At 37.4% G+C, this 15497-nt stretch overlaps 2 protein-coding genes across 14 annotated transcripts in view; one reads left to right on the top strand and one right to left on the bottom strand.

Moving 5' to 3' along the window:
- Nucleotides 1–2280: 2280 nt before the first annotated feature.
- Nucleotides 2281–4416, bottom strand: LOC132196728 (small ribosomal subunit protein uS5). The gene is made up of 5 exons (XM_059619562.1): nt 4324–4416; nt 3563–3785; nt 3281–3398; nt 2907–3070; nt 2281–2638 (listed from the first exon to the last, which is right to left on the bottom strand). Exons 2-5 carry the CDS (start codon nt 3782–3784, stop codon nt 2330–2332), a joined length of 813 nt encoding a protein of 270 aa, XP_059475545.1. The 5' UTR covers nt 3785; nt 4324–4416; the 3' UTR covers nt 2281–2329.
- A 2492-nt stretch (nt 4417–6908) lies between these two features.
- Nucleotides 6909–15497, top strand: part of LOC132197273 (uncharacterized) — a 92213-nt gene continuing 83624 nt past the window's right edge. For 7 of the 13 annotated variants that reach the window (XM_059620448.1, XM_059620445.1, XM_059620453.1 and 4 more), the window contains exon 1: nt 6912–7373. In XM_059620448.1, the coding sequence (XP_059476431.1) occupies nt 7184–7373 (190 nt within the window). In that variant the 5' untranslated portion in view covers nt 6912–7183. Of the gene's footprint in view, nt 7374–15497 lie in introns of all 13 variants that reach the window. The other 6 variants (XM_059620446.1, XM_059620444.1, XM_059620442.1 and 3 more) reach the window with 5 other exon arrangements.

Raw genomic sequence — 15497 nt, 5'->3', positions numbered from 1 at the left:
ATTCTGAACTTCGCCGCTTTATTGCCTCCCATCTTCACCTTCACCGCACTCATTAATCCTCTGCTCTTTCGGCGCGACTCTCAATCGTACCAAAAGAGAAGCCTCTTAATTCCGGCCCTATTAGCTTTTGAGCTGATTGCCGGGATTGTGCTCCAGCGAAGAGAGCAGAATTACGTCGAGTTCGTTTCTCGCTCTTCCACGAATTCTGTTTATGCTCCGATATATACAGGTTTTTGGTGCGCAGTTTGTTTGAGAATTGAGAACTCGCTGCGATGCGTCTCTGCGACTTTGAAATTAGCTTGTTTACATGGAATGACGTATTGCGTATTGCAGAGGATTTTTCATTTTTCATAATATTTTTTCGATTAAAAATCTTCTAATTTGAATAAAATATGGATTCATCCGATGTTAGCTAAATTAAAATTATTTATGAATAATTACAAATACAAAAGAAGTTCAAATTAATTCCAAATTTGCAAGAGATTAAATACGGATCATTTTATTCTAATTAATTTTAGTTTGACATAATTTGTTTTGTTGCAGTTCAAAATATATTATGAATATGTCGAATATGTATTTATAATTAATCACTGTGTACAAATATACTATTGATTGCAATAGCAATATTAATTGCCTATACAATAAATTTCGCATACACATGCAATTTATTTTTTAAGATCTCACAGTATAATAATTAAAAATAAGTTATTCGGCAAATATTATTTTAACTTTCAAAATAAAACACCCTCTGAATAGGCAAATCAAATGTCCAAAAATTGTCTTCATTATTCAAATAATTCATATTATCATTTTTTATTACAGTTCTTCGTCTTTTGTGAGTTGCGGAATCGGAACATCCATAATTAAGACTCACGGCAAAGCGAACGTGAATTGGTGTGGCGCAAATGTATATTATACTGGCACCGCTACTCATATATTTTGCATTTCTTGGCGCCCAGAGAGAAATTACTTTTCTTTCACTCATATTTGCTTTCCTTGTCGCCACGACGACGCTGTAAAATAATAATTACGCGCAGTGAGAAATAACGGATGAAGCGAAAAACACGTTTTTGTTGCTGTTTTTTTTTTGCACGTCTGCCCTCCGCCGCGGCCACTCTCTTTCCGCGGAATCACGTGTTCGCCGCATGTAATTGTGTGCCCAAATTGCGTTTGGTGCGCTCAGTACAAGGAGCAATATTATTATAAACAAGAGACTCGAGGTGAAGCCGCCGCCGGCAGCGAATGAGCGCGCGTGAGCCGTATTAATAATAAGGACAGACCTACAGCATGAATGGTGATGCGAAAGAGTCGGAGATTTCGTCAGAAACTTGACGAGCTTTGTTTTTTCCGAATTTCGCGTCCAATGCAAAAGCTGGTCTTCAATTCAACGCGTGTAAATGGATAAAAAATTACATATGACATTCCTTTGGAGACGAAAAAGGCAGAAACAATCGAATGTACGCGCGGTTCTGAATAAAAAAACTGGAAAGTCGCTCCTCTCTTGTCCTTGCAACTGCACTCATTGTCTCTTATGTGAAATTGCTCGAAAACTTTGTAATATTTACCAGGATATAACAAAACATGACTGTATAGTTGTTTGTGATATTATTCGATCCATCAAAGTTAAGACAAGTATAAATAATATAAATTAATCTCAAAGATTTTTTTGTCTGGTATCAGATATATTAACTTCCTTGCTAGTTGGTTCAATCATTTTACACCACAATTGTAACAAAATCCAGGGCAGCTAATTTATCATCTTGTCCAATGTACATGGAGACGATATTGGCAGTGAAATTGCATAGCAATTTTATTATAAAATTTGGTTCTAGTCACGTAGATACCTGGAGCGCTTTGTCAAAATGATACCGTCTGGCTTATTTGTAGCCAGAGGCGGTCGCAATTGAAGAAAATGATTCAGGCGCACTGACCGCCCAGTAAATAAACGCATGCTGCCGTCCTAAAACAGGTTTCCGTCAGGTCCTTGAACCAATCCCCACTGTACCAGATACAATCGCGCTCAATACCTAATTGTTATTTCATCATGCTGCCCTGGACGACCTGCAAAATAAAGTAGCATTTTTGCTAATAACCCAGTTACTTGCTCTTTTATTACTCTTAATTGCAATTATAGCTGGATAAAGAGAAAGACCATTACTCTGACTTTAAAATTGGTAAATTCCTTTTTACAGAGTAATGTTAGGTAAATACCTTTGCAGCAAAATTTACGATTCGAACTATAAGAGGATGTTTCATATTATAAGCAAAGCAAATGCAATATTTCATTCTGGACCCACAACATCAATTTATTTTCAGATTCCAGAGTAGTTTACTGCAGACCGCCACCAACGACGCGGTGGTTCTTGGCCAGGTAGTCGGCAAACTCGTGGTATGGAGCAGTGGCCAAAGGCATTTCCTTCCACAAGTCGGGCGTCAGGTAGGCGTAGGTCTTGGCGATGGCTGCATAAGTGGCCTTGGCAAAGTTTCCAAGGGTTCCAGTTGAGCCACGGGCAGAAGTGTAGCAATCCTCAATACCAGCCATGTTGAGCAGCTTCTTGGGAACAGGGGCGGACACGATGCCTGTACCACGAGGTGCAGGAATCAAGCGCACCAGAACGGAGCCACACTTGCCAGTCACCTGGAAAAAATAAAGTACCATTATAGCTTCGATATTACAGTGTCTGCTCATTATAGAAGTATTTTAATAAATAAAAATTATGATTAGAATCAATAAAAAATTTGAAATCAATTGTAGCTCCTCAGAAATGTAGCAGACGCCTGAGCAGTCCACGGAATTTGAAAGGAGCAAGCGTTTATTTTCGAGACCTATAGCACTAGCAAGCCATTTGACTGGACAGTGACTCTAGGCTCGCACAAATTTTACGAATCAGGGAAATCAAAATTACCTTGCAAGGGACTGTGTGAGGTTTGCCGATCTTGTTGCCCCAGTAGCCTCGCCTGACTGGAACGACGGAGAGCTTGGCCAGAATGATGGCGCCACGGATGGCGGTGGCCACTTCCTTGGAGCACTTGACTCCAAGACCAATGTGACCATTAGAGTCACCAATCGCTGAAATTTTAAGCACAATTAGCAAAATGCGTGAAGCTCAGGGCACTTTTAAAGAATTGAGTTAAAGTGATTCAGAAGTGGTTAAGGGGATCGTCACTTTTCAGAAACACGGACCAAAGAAATCATCAGGATCACTTGTAAAATTTTAAAACTTCTTTCTTAATATATTTAAATAATTTATGGGGCTAAATAATTAATTTTTCTTCTCACCAACAAAAGCCTTGAACCTGGTGCGCTGACCGGCACGGGTCTGCTTCTGGACGGGCATGATCTTGAGGACCTCATCCTTCAGCTGGCTTCCGATGAAGAAGTCAATGATTTCATACTCCTGCAATTGGTAGGAAAAGATATTTAGTAAATAATATCAGAGTGTCACTTTACTAAGAACAGTTTTCAAATCAGTAGAGGTTTAAGTTTGACATCAATCTCAGAAACACGGACCAAGAATCATCATTCAAATTTTGAGTTAATGTTTAAGGGAAGAAAACGCACCTTGATAGGGAGAGAGAAGAGGTAGATTTCCTCCAAGGAACGGATCTTGCCGTCACGGACCAGACGGCCCAACTTGGTGACAGGCACCCACTCCTTTTCGGCCTCCTTGCCGCGTCCGCGGCCTCTTCCGCGACCACGACCCCTAGGCCTTCCACCACGGCCACGAGCGCCAAATCCTCCTCTGAAACCTCCACGGCCACCGGCTGGAGCTGCGTCCGCCATTCTGGAAATTATATATAATGTTTTAATATTGATTACATAATAAACAATAATGAGATAACATATTCATTAAAATATGCTCAGATTTCTTAAATAAATACAAGAATCTCAAGGGTTAGGGATTAAAAATATATTTTATGATTAATGAAGATACAAATACAAACATGGCATGGCCGTAAACTGGCAGATGCAAGTTTCGACGAAAATAACGGAATTATTTTGATTAAAATTCAGATTTTATTGAAGAATGATACACAATTAGTATCCTTCCTAATTAGAGCTTCAAAATTGAGCAGAAAATGATCAAATTTGAACTACAACGCTTCATCTCAACATCACGTGCGTGGCGTCAACAATGCACGGCAGCGAATATCGAGGACCAATTTTCTATCTCAATTTTTCAAATTTGTACATAAAAATTTGCAAAATCTTTACCATCCACGCTTGAAGCAATTATTATCGTTCAAAAATAAATCAAATTTGGGCCAAAAAGGGCCATGATTGCAAAAATATTCGGGGATAAAAATTTCACTACGTCTCACCTGTGGTCAAAAGATGCGATGAATGTTTTCAATGTTTTTTTTTTTTTCGCTTTCCGCTTTCCTTTCAGTAGTTCCAGTCGGGTGCCGCTAGTGTCGCTTTCCAGCGAAATTCACAAATTAGGTTGGACGCCATCTGTTGTCTGTAAATGAAAGCTCGCTTAACTTTGGAATGAGGAGCAGAGTAACCATGGTGGTTATAAGCATTTTAAAAGCATAAATTCGTAAGCGCCGCACTGGTAGCAAGGAAAAGATGAACTGATATATTTTTTTTATTTATTTTTTTTTTGACATATTTTTACCCTTCCTTATCTCCTACATACTTTTTTATTTTTCTCTTTTTCATTGGTATTGTATTCTGGCGTTTATTTTTTCCTGTGTGTGCATTTTTGTGAGCACAAAGTGTGATTTCTCAATATTTCTATTTGGGATGTATTTTAAACGCTTAAAATAACAAATGATGACCTCTGATGATAAGTACTTTATTTATTTATTCTCCAAAAATGTAAATAAATAAACTAAGGTAAACTTCCAAATAATTCAATACTAACCGTCATAAATAAAATTTTACAAATATAAGTTACAATTAACACATGCAATTGTTGCAAATTACATTTTGTTTAATATAATTTTTGACAATAATGAGTTTATTGGGTTTATTGATCTAAAATAGAAGCAATCAACTTATTTCGTAAACGATAACGATTAACGTTATATACATAAATCAAAGTAAAAAATGCAATTTAATTTGATCAAGAGAAGAAAAAATTATAGATATTACAAATAATGAGCAAGTGGAAATAAAAAAAATTTGCAAAATTTTAAACAACAGTATTTATCTTCTACGTGTATCTTCAATATTATGCTTGAATTTTATTAAGTATCACAATATCTAAAAACTGGCAATAATGCATGCATGATAATATGGATATAGTACTATTTTTAACACAAAAACATGCGCGGCGCTGCTATTATTAGTTTTATTTATAGAAAACTTCACCTCTTCAAATAAGAAAGCGAAACCATTGAAGTTTCTTTTTAAATCTATGTAAAGAAAAAAATAGCTCCAGCTATACATTTATGAAGTATCTTATATACAGGTCAAGTGTCCAATCCAATAGAGGAACGTGCTCCACCCACACGCGCGCGTTTACATTAAAGGATATATAATTCCCTCCTTTTCCGTAGCTCTTTCTCGACCCCCTTCGACTCGAATTAGGAATATCGGCCGTAGGATACCTCCCAAGCGGCAAACGAAAAAGGGACTCTACACAAATTGATGTAGGCATTCCTCGATTCCTCGGACTGCTGCAATGCATGACCCTCTCATGCGCCTAACTACAAATTCTGGCCTGAACTCATTTTCAGAATTGGAAGGGCGCAAAAGGCGCAAGAGGGTCTTCATCTGCTGAAAAAAAGGATTTAGGACTCCAGCGGGGGCGAAGTCTGATAAGCGAACGCAGGTGTTTTGCTATCAATCATTTAGCCAAAGTGATGAGACGGGATAAATTAGCACTTTTGACGGCCGATTTGGGAAAAGGCGGTGGTGCAGTGCATCTGCTGCCTCATCTACGATGGAAACTGCCGGGGGTGTAAAACACCTACAGAAAGTAGTATTTTTCATTCAGCTTAAAATCCATAATGAATTGCCTTTTCTTGTATTTTAATCATTATATAGCTTTTTAAAAAGCTTAAAGTTCAGAGATTAACTGAATAATATGCATAAATACTTAATAATTAATTTGAACACACCGGAACACACAATTTAATCATTTTAAAGAAGCTCAAAAAATCATAATTTATCAATTATTTAACAACTAATTAAAATTTTTAATAAACATGATTTGAGGTATAAGAATAATCTCTATTCTATTTCGCGATCATCCATTTTTACTGCTGACGGTTCAAGGATGGTTTATTTCTTTAGTACTAAACATATAGTGTGAGGCCTAAATATATGATAAGAATTTAACCAAAAGAAAAAAAATATACAATAAGAATCATATGTTAATTTTGTTTTCCAAATTCTATTATTTAATTAATTTTGCATTTAAAATTCGGAAATTCAAGTCAACTTTGCTAAATTTTATGAAATTTTTGTTTTATGTGCTCCCCAGTTTCCAGTCAATCTAGTTCCATTGTCTTTATTTAAAATTTCCATTGCAAAAATATTTGGAATATTGATTATATGCAATAAAAAAAGACTCGATACATAATTATGTAGCAGATAATTTCTTTTAGACTCTGTCTTTTTTTTAGAAAAAAATTGCTTCCACATTTGTTCAGTTGTTTGTTAGTTTCGTTGGGAAAATAAACCATAAAAGTGGAAAATATGCAAAACAAAAATAAAATGTATAAAATGAAAATCTAGTGAAAATTTAAATTGTTGCGGAAATCTGAATAATTAAGAAAGTTGAGGAAAATTTGCGTTTTTAGTTTTTGAATCCTTGTGCTTGATGGCCTTGATGCCCTGCCGGAGAATTGTGAGGGGAAGGGGTTCTCGGCGGCGGCAGCGAGTGCCTGTTGAGCTCTGTACTCGCGGACGGTTCTCATTCTCATCCCTCCCCGCCGCCCCGCGCGCGCGCTCGACGCATGCACGGGGTAGAGCGAAGCACCTTTTGGGTCGGCGGCACGGCATCGGTCTTCGGCCAGACGTGTTCGGCACGCCGTGGGGCGCACCAAGTTGATTAGCAGCCGACACCGCTTCTCGAGAGGAGAGCCAGTGGAGGCGGCACGGCCCCCGCCGCGTCCAGCAGTGTGCTCTCGGAGGCGGCGGCCCTGAGGTCGGCCAGGGCGATTCCGCTTCGACACCGCCACTCAGGAACGCGCCACGAACGAGCATGGCGCGTCCGGTGCAGGGAGGATGTATGTGATCTTCCCGGCTGAGGAACTCATTAATATCTCCCTGGGCGTCAGTCCGTCTGAGAATAAGTCCGTCACTTTCAACAAGCGAGTCATGGCAGGCGAGGTCACCCTGAAGGAGCTCACCCACCCGGCCCTCAACGAGGCCCTCAAGACCCACAACTCGGTCACTTTCAAGCTCGTCAGAACCGGTGAGTACACATAATTATTAACACATTTAACTCCACAATTATTTCAATTATTTATTTTTCATTAAAAAAAAATTAATGTAATTTAGCAGACGAAATGAGTTTAATGGAATTCTCTAAATAACAGGTAGTAAACTGACTTTATATAAAGTATTAAACTTTGAGGTTTGGATTCGAATTTTACAATCAAATCGTTTCTTAATTATTACCAATTTTTATATAATTTCCATGTTGTTTAAACTTTCTCAAACTATTTATTATATTTTTTATGCTTGTATTTATAATCAAAATTTAAGATAATTTTGCTCAAAACACTATTTTGTCTTTATTTCCATTTATCGATGTTTTATAATTTTAAATTGTTCATTATGGAAACTCGAAGAAGGTAATTAATTAGGTCACATTTGAAAAAAAGACTGCTTCCTCCGGCATATAACAGCTGACTGAAATTAAATTGGGGATATTTATTATCTTCGCAGTAAAAACGCTGACAATATCAATATAAGAGAGTGTTTACCTTTAAGTTAATGATGAGCGCATGTCTGCATCTATATCTACAAGCAGGCTTAAGGCGATAGTCGTTTTAGTAAGCACTCATATTCCTCAATGAATGTAAACTGTTTTTTTTTCATCCATATGAGCTTTAAGCCAAGCACATGAAAGACACCAGCAGCTGACGAATTCGAAAGCACACAGCAAGGCGCAGTAGGGTCGTAAAATTTGATTTTGAGAGAAGAAGCCACTTACTGCTTTGGCAGATCAATTTTATGAAGAATCGCACGCCTGCCGGAAATACTAAAGAAAATATAAACACAAAAATTTAATTTTTTAGCATATTTCAACTTCAAAGAGCTTCCAAAAGTTATCGAAATTTTGAAAATTGAAATAATTTAGTGACAAAGTTTTTTCAGATTTTTATATCTTTGATTGAGCTTAAAAGGAGCAAGAAATATGAATTGATGTATTTTTTTTTAATCATTTACAACTTAATTAGAAGTCATACAGGTATATTAAATTAAAACTATAATGATTGCTAATTACTAATTAAATAAAAAACTTCAATCTTGGAAAGCTTCCAAATTCATTCCCTCTCTTCTCTCTAAAAAATTCAGCTGTAGATTCTTTTACATTACTCTCCATAGCCTATGAAATGTCACTGAGCGATCTTGAAAAAATTTACATACTCCGTAATTGCAGCAGCACACTGCACATTGTGCGAACGGCTGGCCATATATTCTAATTGCGTTGGGAAACAATCAGGCGCAATTTGCTGAAAGGGTTGCAAGCTTAGCAGAGAGTGAGCTGGAAATGCACCACAAATTGCGAACTGGCGATGCAAAACTCGATTATTCATCAGTGACCGGAACTGGAATCCAGCAGCGGCCGCTCAACCGCACCGCGAGATTAATAGCCAGGGGGTGGCATTATTATTTCAGCATAGGTGGGTGCACTGCGACGTGGGAGCTGCCGATAAGCACCCAACAATGCGCGTCTTGCACAGCTTTAATTTATCAGCACACACACGGCATTTGCGCTTCAAAAAGAGCGCCAATTACAGGTTGGCCGCGCTTATCTCGTTGGCGGATCGCAGGCCCCACTTGGATGGAGTTATTGTTGGCCGCCGCGCTGTTTGTTTATTTGTCTGTCTGCTGGTTAGCACCAAACGATCCGAGCTCTATGGGCAAATCACATGCAATAATAAGTGCGCCAATACAGCTGACCTTTTCATAGTTGACAATTAATATGCGGCTGTGTAGAATTGCAATGGAAACAGAATTAAAGGAAGGTGACTTTTTCATTTATATTTATCCATTCTACCAAAACTTTAAGTATATAATAACGTAAAAAAAGGGATTATATATTGTATATTTTATATTAAGGTGTAGTTTTATCTCTGGAAAGCAATATAAAAAATAGATTAGAAAACATGACCCATTTTGCCTCTCGCCTATACTGATTAACTACCACACATGCATCACAATAAAGAGAAGAAGAAATTGGAGGTAAAACTGTATTTAAAAGCAGTTATGGAAATTTAATAAATATATTTGCTTGAACTTTTAATCAATTTCACCATTTAAATATTTTTATTGTGTGTTCCGTTCATCTGTACACAAAAAAATAATTCTTTTGTGAAAGAGAAAAAAAAACTCAATAATTATAAGCTTTGTGATTGCTGATAATTTTCTCTTCATTAACTACTTTTAATTATGATTTGTTTTCTTTTATGCTAATTATCCTTGTCAGTTTTATATTCTGATACACTGCGTTTATGGAAAGTTCAAAGTGGCAAAGTAAAATTTACAGCACCTTGTATTTATATTTTTTCTTTATGATAAAGGTATGGTGATATAAATTTAAGAAAGAGTCGTTTAATTTAATTGTGATTGCATTAATTACTATTCTACCCACCACTGCTTAAATTTTATTTTCTAAAAGCACAGACTCCGCTTTTTGTACCTTTTACAAAAAAGCAATTAAATTCAATTATCATTGTCGAGCTGTGCGAGTAAACCGCGCTGGAATTTTAAACTTTGGCATAAATAATCGTTTTTCCCAGCACGCTCATAATGAACTTTTGCCCTCGGTGGCCCCGTCTCGCAATGAAAATCAAATTCAAATGTATGTAAGCTCGCTGAAAATTATGAAACGAGGCGACCACTCGTGCGTCGCGGGTTCTGCATAACCCTTTGCGCCCGCAGCAGGCTAAAAGTTGCCGCTGCCGGATTTTCCGCTTTGTTGCAGCGCGAAATTGGACTTTCTTTGCGCCGCGGCCGCGCATAATTGAATTCTTACTCAGTGCGTGTCTGCTAATTCCGAATTAATATTTCAGTCCAAAGGGTTCTCGCACGCAAAAGAGTTGTTTACTCTCTCGTGCGGGGTTGAGACAAAAAATACCAGAGCATGCAGACAATGTTATTCACCGTCTTCCGTCTCTCGCTCCTGAGGAAAAAAACAATTGCGAGCACGCATATGGAGAGCAAAAACTCTGACTAGAACGTTTCCTTTGCGCCGGTTGGTCTTTTTGTCGCATGGAAAATTTGCGCGTCTGCTCTTCAAAAGAGAAAGTTTGCGGAATAAGAGCACAATTCTTTTTGTTGAAAATGAAAACCCACAATGCCATCGACCTTTTGCAGAGTTTGAACGACGAGAATGATGCTGAATTTTTGCTCGTGGAAAAAATATGAACTTTCCAGAGAGTTCAATTAATTAGCGCGCGAATATGAGAACTCAACCTAATTGGTCATGGTTTAATCATATTTTAATTAACTTAATAACAAAATTTATACCCATGAATAATACTGAAAATTTTCTTTTAATTAACAATTATAGAAACACTTATTAAACTCCCAAAAAATTTAATGTTCCATATTTTGCATTTTTTTTCATCTTAAGTGGAAGATGACTTTTATATATAATATTAAATTCTTCTTTTAAAATTGAAACTTCCAATTATAGGCTCTGTCAAATTTTTGACGGAAAATTATCAAAGTTAGTGATTTTCCTCTGTACTTCAAAAAAATCCAAAGGAAACAAAAAGGTGAATTTTCTCCTTATAAATTTCGGTCATTGATGTGAATTATTTGCCTGATAGAATTGGCGAGTTGTTATAAAATGTGCATGGTGCTGTCGGACGGATGGACGGGCGGGCAGTCGCCGTGCGCGTGTTGTTTAGGAGGTCTGGTCTGAGCCTCTAGCTAGAGGCTGGTTCTATTCTAAGACTCGCACACACAGTTCGCGGCCGACTCAACTGCGTGACGTTCACTCGGCGAAATTATGTTAAAGCAGCGCGCGCGGCCCGCGGTTCTTCCTCATTATAAGCCCGAGAAGTAATACGAGGTGGACCTGCTGGCGAGTTTTGCCAACACTTTTATTTTATTTTACTTTTATTTAATACAAGCCTAGCTCATTTTCCCGCCATGATATAACTCGGGCAGTGTTGCAGAATTAGTCCCGAGTTGACTAACAAGCCGCTTCATTTAGAATAACGCTCAGTGACAAAAAGTAGCGCCGTCTTATATCGGTCCATCTTGATAAAGCTAAAATTAAACGTCGCGTCTCTACTCGCACTTTAGAGGGGCGTCAAAATTTTTAATTAAAAAAGTTTCTGTGAACACTCCAAAATTTCTTTCTTTGCAACTTTTGTGGCTTTTGTTTGCTCTCTCGCTTTTTCGGTTGAAATACCTGCCACCGGCATGAAAACAATCGGACCTTTTTCAGCCTTCCCGTCGGGCTCGTTTTTTATATCTTGGTACAAATGCGGAAAGCGGTTGATTTATCATGCAGCGAAGAGAACAGGCACCGCATTTCGGGTGTGCACAAAGTTGAATTTATATTTTTCCGGGCGCTGTTTGATGTCTCGCTTGGATTAGGCACCACGGCTTCTTCTCTCTTCCAGATGCACAAAAACAGAAAGGGCCCTGTTATTTTGTATGGTATTTATCTTCACAGACGTTTGATCTGGTAATCAGTGAAAGAGCCCTTTTAATTATTGACAGGTGCTCGCTCGCGTTCGATCGCTGATTCGTTTGACATTCACGTACGCACCGACACGCAAGCTTATTTTCCGTGTCATGCGACCCTCGGGCAGCCGTGCAAGTGACACCCACAAAGAGATCCGCTCGCGATATTGCCTTTCGGACGAATGATGACGCACGAGACGCGGCGAGATTTCATTTTGCGCGTGTTATTATTAGCTCGCTGTGATTGCGACTCTGGAATGTTTTCATAAAATGAATTAAAATGTGAAAATTTATTAGCTACAGTATCATTGAATTTGATTTATTGCAGAAATAATGTGAATTCCAAACTTCTATTCAAGAAATTAATATTTCTATAATGGACTTCTCTATAAAAATTTCTTCATTGTTAGAAAATATTTTATATAAAGAATATTAAAATTAATGTTTGTAAATCTCATTATAGATAAATATTAAGAAAAAATGTTATGAAAATAAAAAATTAATGTTATATTGGAAATATTATATTTTATTATCATAAAATGGAGAAAAAATTAACTTATTTTATAAATTAAAATTTTGTTTTAATTTTTGTATTTAGACTATGAATTCTTATTTAGATTTTTCTCTTAAAAATTATTTAAGTTTCAATGCATGTAATTCAATACAATTATACATTTCTTCAAACATTTTTTTCTGGAATTTACATTTTTTTTAACACAGGATTCATTTGTTTTTGTTAGTAAAATGTATTGAAATACCATTTCCCAACTGTCAGCACAAGTTTTTGTTGTATTCTCTGCTGAAAAAGGATACGATATCTCTTTGTTGTGAAAATTCAATACTTTTCAAGTCTCACGGTCGAAATAAAATCATCCGGAAAACAACAGTGACACGTTGGAGTTCCCGCGGCGCTTTGGCCGGAAAAAGCGGGGTGCGTTTTTCCGGTGCTTTATTATTCACACTTCTCCTGCACAAAGCTGCGTGCGGTGGGCGTTCATCATTATTAATATTGGTCGGCAAACATGCCCATTTGTTTGCTCGTCAACAGGTAATGCAAAGTGGAGGACTTTGCAAACGCGAAACAACCTCTTATTACGCAATTTCGTGGGCGTGTGGGGCGTGTGCCGTACCGACGTGGCAATCATAACAGCAGCTGCTGTATGGGCAACAAGAAACTTCCTGATTGCGAGTGGAAAAGCGCACGATGAAACTCTAGTAAAGCGCTGAATTGCAGGAGGCACGTTCTATTTTCGCCAGAGATTTCTGCAAAGTGCTTGATGATTGTTGAGTGTTTAGAAAAGAATCTTGTTTGCTTATTCTGGAATACACCCTACCCTATTGCGTTTAGCATCAAAACGAAAGTACTCTCTTCTCGCAACATGGCACTTCTTACACTTTTCAATATACAAAGAAATTAAGGTTCAAATGTAAATATTTTATTTTACAAAGCAATGATTAGATTAAAAAAGAAAAAAAAATTGTGCTTTTAATATGTATTTTGATTAATTCCACTATAAAAATGGCTCTCAACATAAAATAAACCATTGTGAAATATATTTTTTGACCAAAAATAGTAGACACTCGTCATAATCAAATAATAAAAAAAATCTGCTGTACTTTTATAGCGATTTTTATATGAAGAAAACATCAGAAAAAGAGAAACTATATTTAGACGCAATTATTGTTAATGGAGCTAAAACGTTCTAGAAACTACTTAATCTTAAAAATCCACATTGCTATTCAATTAAACCTCTTTTTTTAATTGAAGCGACCATAAAAAAACGTGTGCACCTGGTTTGTTCTTCGCACGAGGGGACGAAGATTGGCCTAAAAGTGGCGTTGAATCCAATTACAGAATCGCGCGAGCGGCAGCCGACAAGGGCCAACCTGTGAATGTGTGTCGCGTGTTGCCTGTCGGTTGCATTAGTTAGTGCTGCTCGCATGCTAATAAGCGAGTGGAAACCACACCACCATTTATTCGTACTAGTGCTTTGGACACTAACAGCCCAATCGATCGCGCGTTATATTATTCAAAATTCAGACCTCAGGGAGTCGTAACACAACAAAGCTGGCCGTCGGTCAACCCCAGCGAATTTCAAAACTAGGTCTTTTCCCTGCAGCTTACAATTAGTGCCAAACTCGCTAAATCGCGCGTTCATTAAAATTTCACCAACATTTGTACCTGTCCGGCCTTGTACGGCCCAAAGCGGATATTTCGTCCGGCCTAATGCGATTCTAGAGGTCTTGTGTGTGCTTCTCGCCCCCTCATGTGCTGTTCGCCCAATGACATCATTTTTTTGTGGCTGACGCGAGCCAGAGAAACACACACACACACACATTTACTGCTCGCACAATTAGTAAATTGTCTGTGGCTCCCAGCTAGCCATAATGATACTACATATATGCATATTATTATTATTATGTATAAATAAATCCTCTTTAAAACAATGTTTTACGTGGGAAAGAATATTTAATTTACTTGGTGTTTTTTCACCTCATTAAGAAGAAAGCACCGTTTGTAGTTTATGCTGGTCATCAAAAAGAAATCAAAAATGCCATTGAAATTAATCAAATAAAAACATATTCTGAAAAAGACACTGTTCATGGTGAATTGATTTCTAATTGTAAGTCCGCTTTTTCTTTATAGTTGTGAAAGATTTCACAAAACAATTTGAGGAAAAATTCAATTTCATTAAGTTTTGTCTGAAAATAATCTTAAAAATAAAGAATTAGCAAATGTAAGCTCTGAACTAATTGAATCTAAATAATATTTATATTTAGTGTTAATGCTAAGAAGTAATAAAATATTAATCAAATAAATTAAATTTTGCATCAAAGTCTGAACAAATAAGATTATATATGAAAAGCCATTATACACACTATATGCAAATATGTAAATGTAATTAAGAAAACTTATTGATTACGCACACATACAGCAACAATACAATAAATATTTGAAACTATTAACAATACTTTCAGAGCTATTGCAGATTCATTAATTCATTTTTGAAAACAAAAATGCATTTGTGAAATTAAAAAAAAAAACTTCCATATTCAAACTTTCAATTAGTTCAAACATTTCGTTTTTCATTGGAATAGAGAAGCGATAAAATATGAAATTTCCTTTTATTAAATTTTCCCGATCGACGTTGTTATATGATGAAAATTATTTTAATTTCCTATCGACTGCGACCAGTGCCATTCGTCTTCTGGGCGACTAGGGGGTTGTTCGAAGATGCCAATTCATTATTGTGCATTAAATTCCCCGGCGTGTGTGCGAATTCATCGACCGTCTCTCTCGTTCGCACTCTTTGAGCGAGCGGCTCAATTAATTAAGCCGAGTGCCGCCATAAATAATTGAAAACATAATCGGCACGCATCGCGAAAGTGCTCGCGCGGAGCCAAAAGGCCGCGCCGCCGTGATTTATCGGACGCCGACCGGCGAGTCACAAAGGCTGCCCGATTTTTTCGTCTCCGTGAGGCTAATATTATAATTTATGCCCCACTTTCGGCAAGGCGCGCTCTTGAAATTTTGAGCTGTTGTTGTTGTTTTTGGCAGCACAAACTGCATTTATTTCCACGTTGCAGCTGCACACGTTTCGTTTTCTCCTTCACTCGAACGTGTAACGAGTATGAGTGTGATGCAAATTACCGCTCTTTTTGC

Source organism: Neocloeon triangulifer, unplaced genomic scaffold (assembly GCF_031216515.1).
Source record: "Neocloeon triangulifer isolate White Clay Creek 2 clone unplaced genomic scaffold, ASM3121651v1 ptg000012l, whole genome shotgun sequence".
Taxonomy (NCBI): Eukaryota; Metazoa; Arthropoda; class Insecta; order Ephemeroptera; family Baetidae; genus Neocloeon; species Neocloeon triangulifer.
Note: the sequence above shows the minus strand (reverse complement) of the source record. Positions and strands in the feature narration are given on the sequence as shown.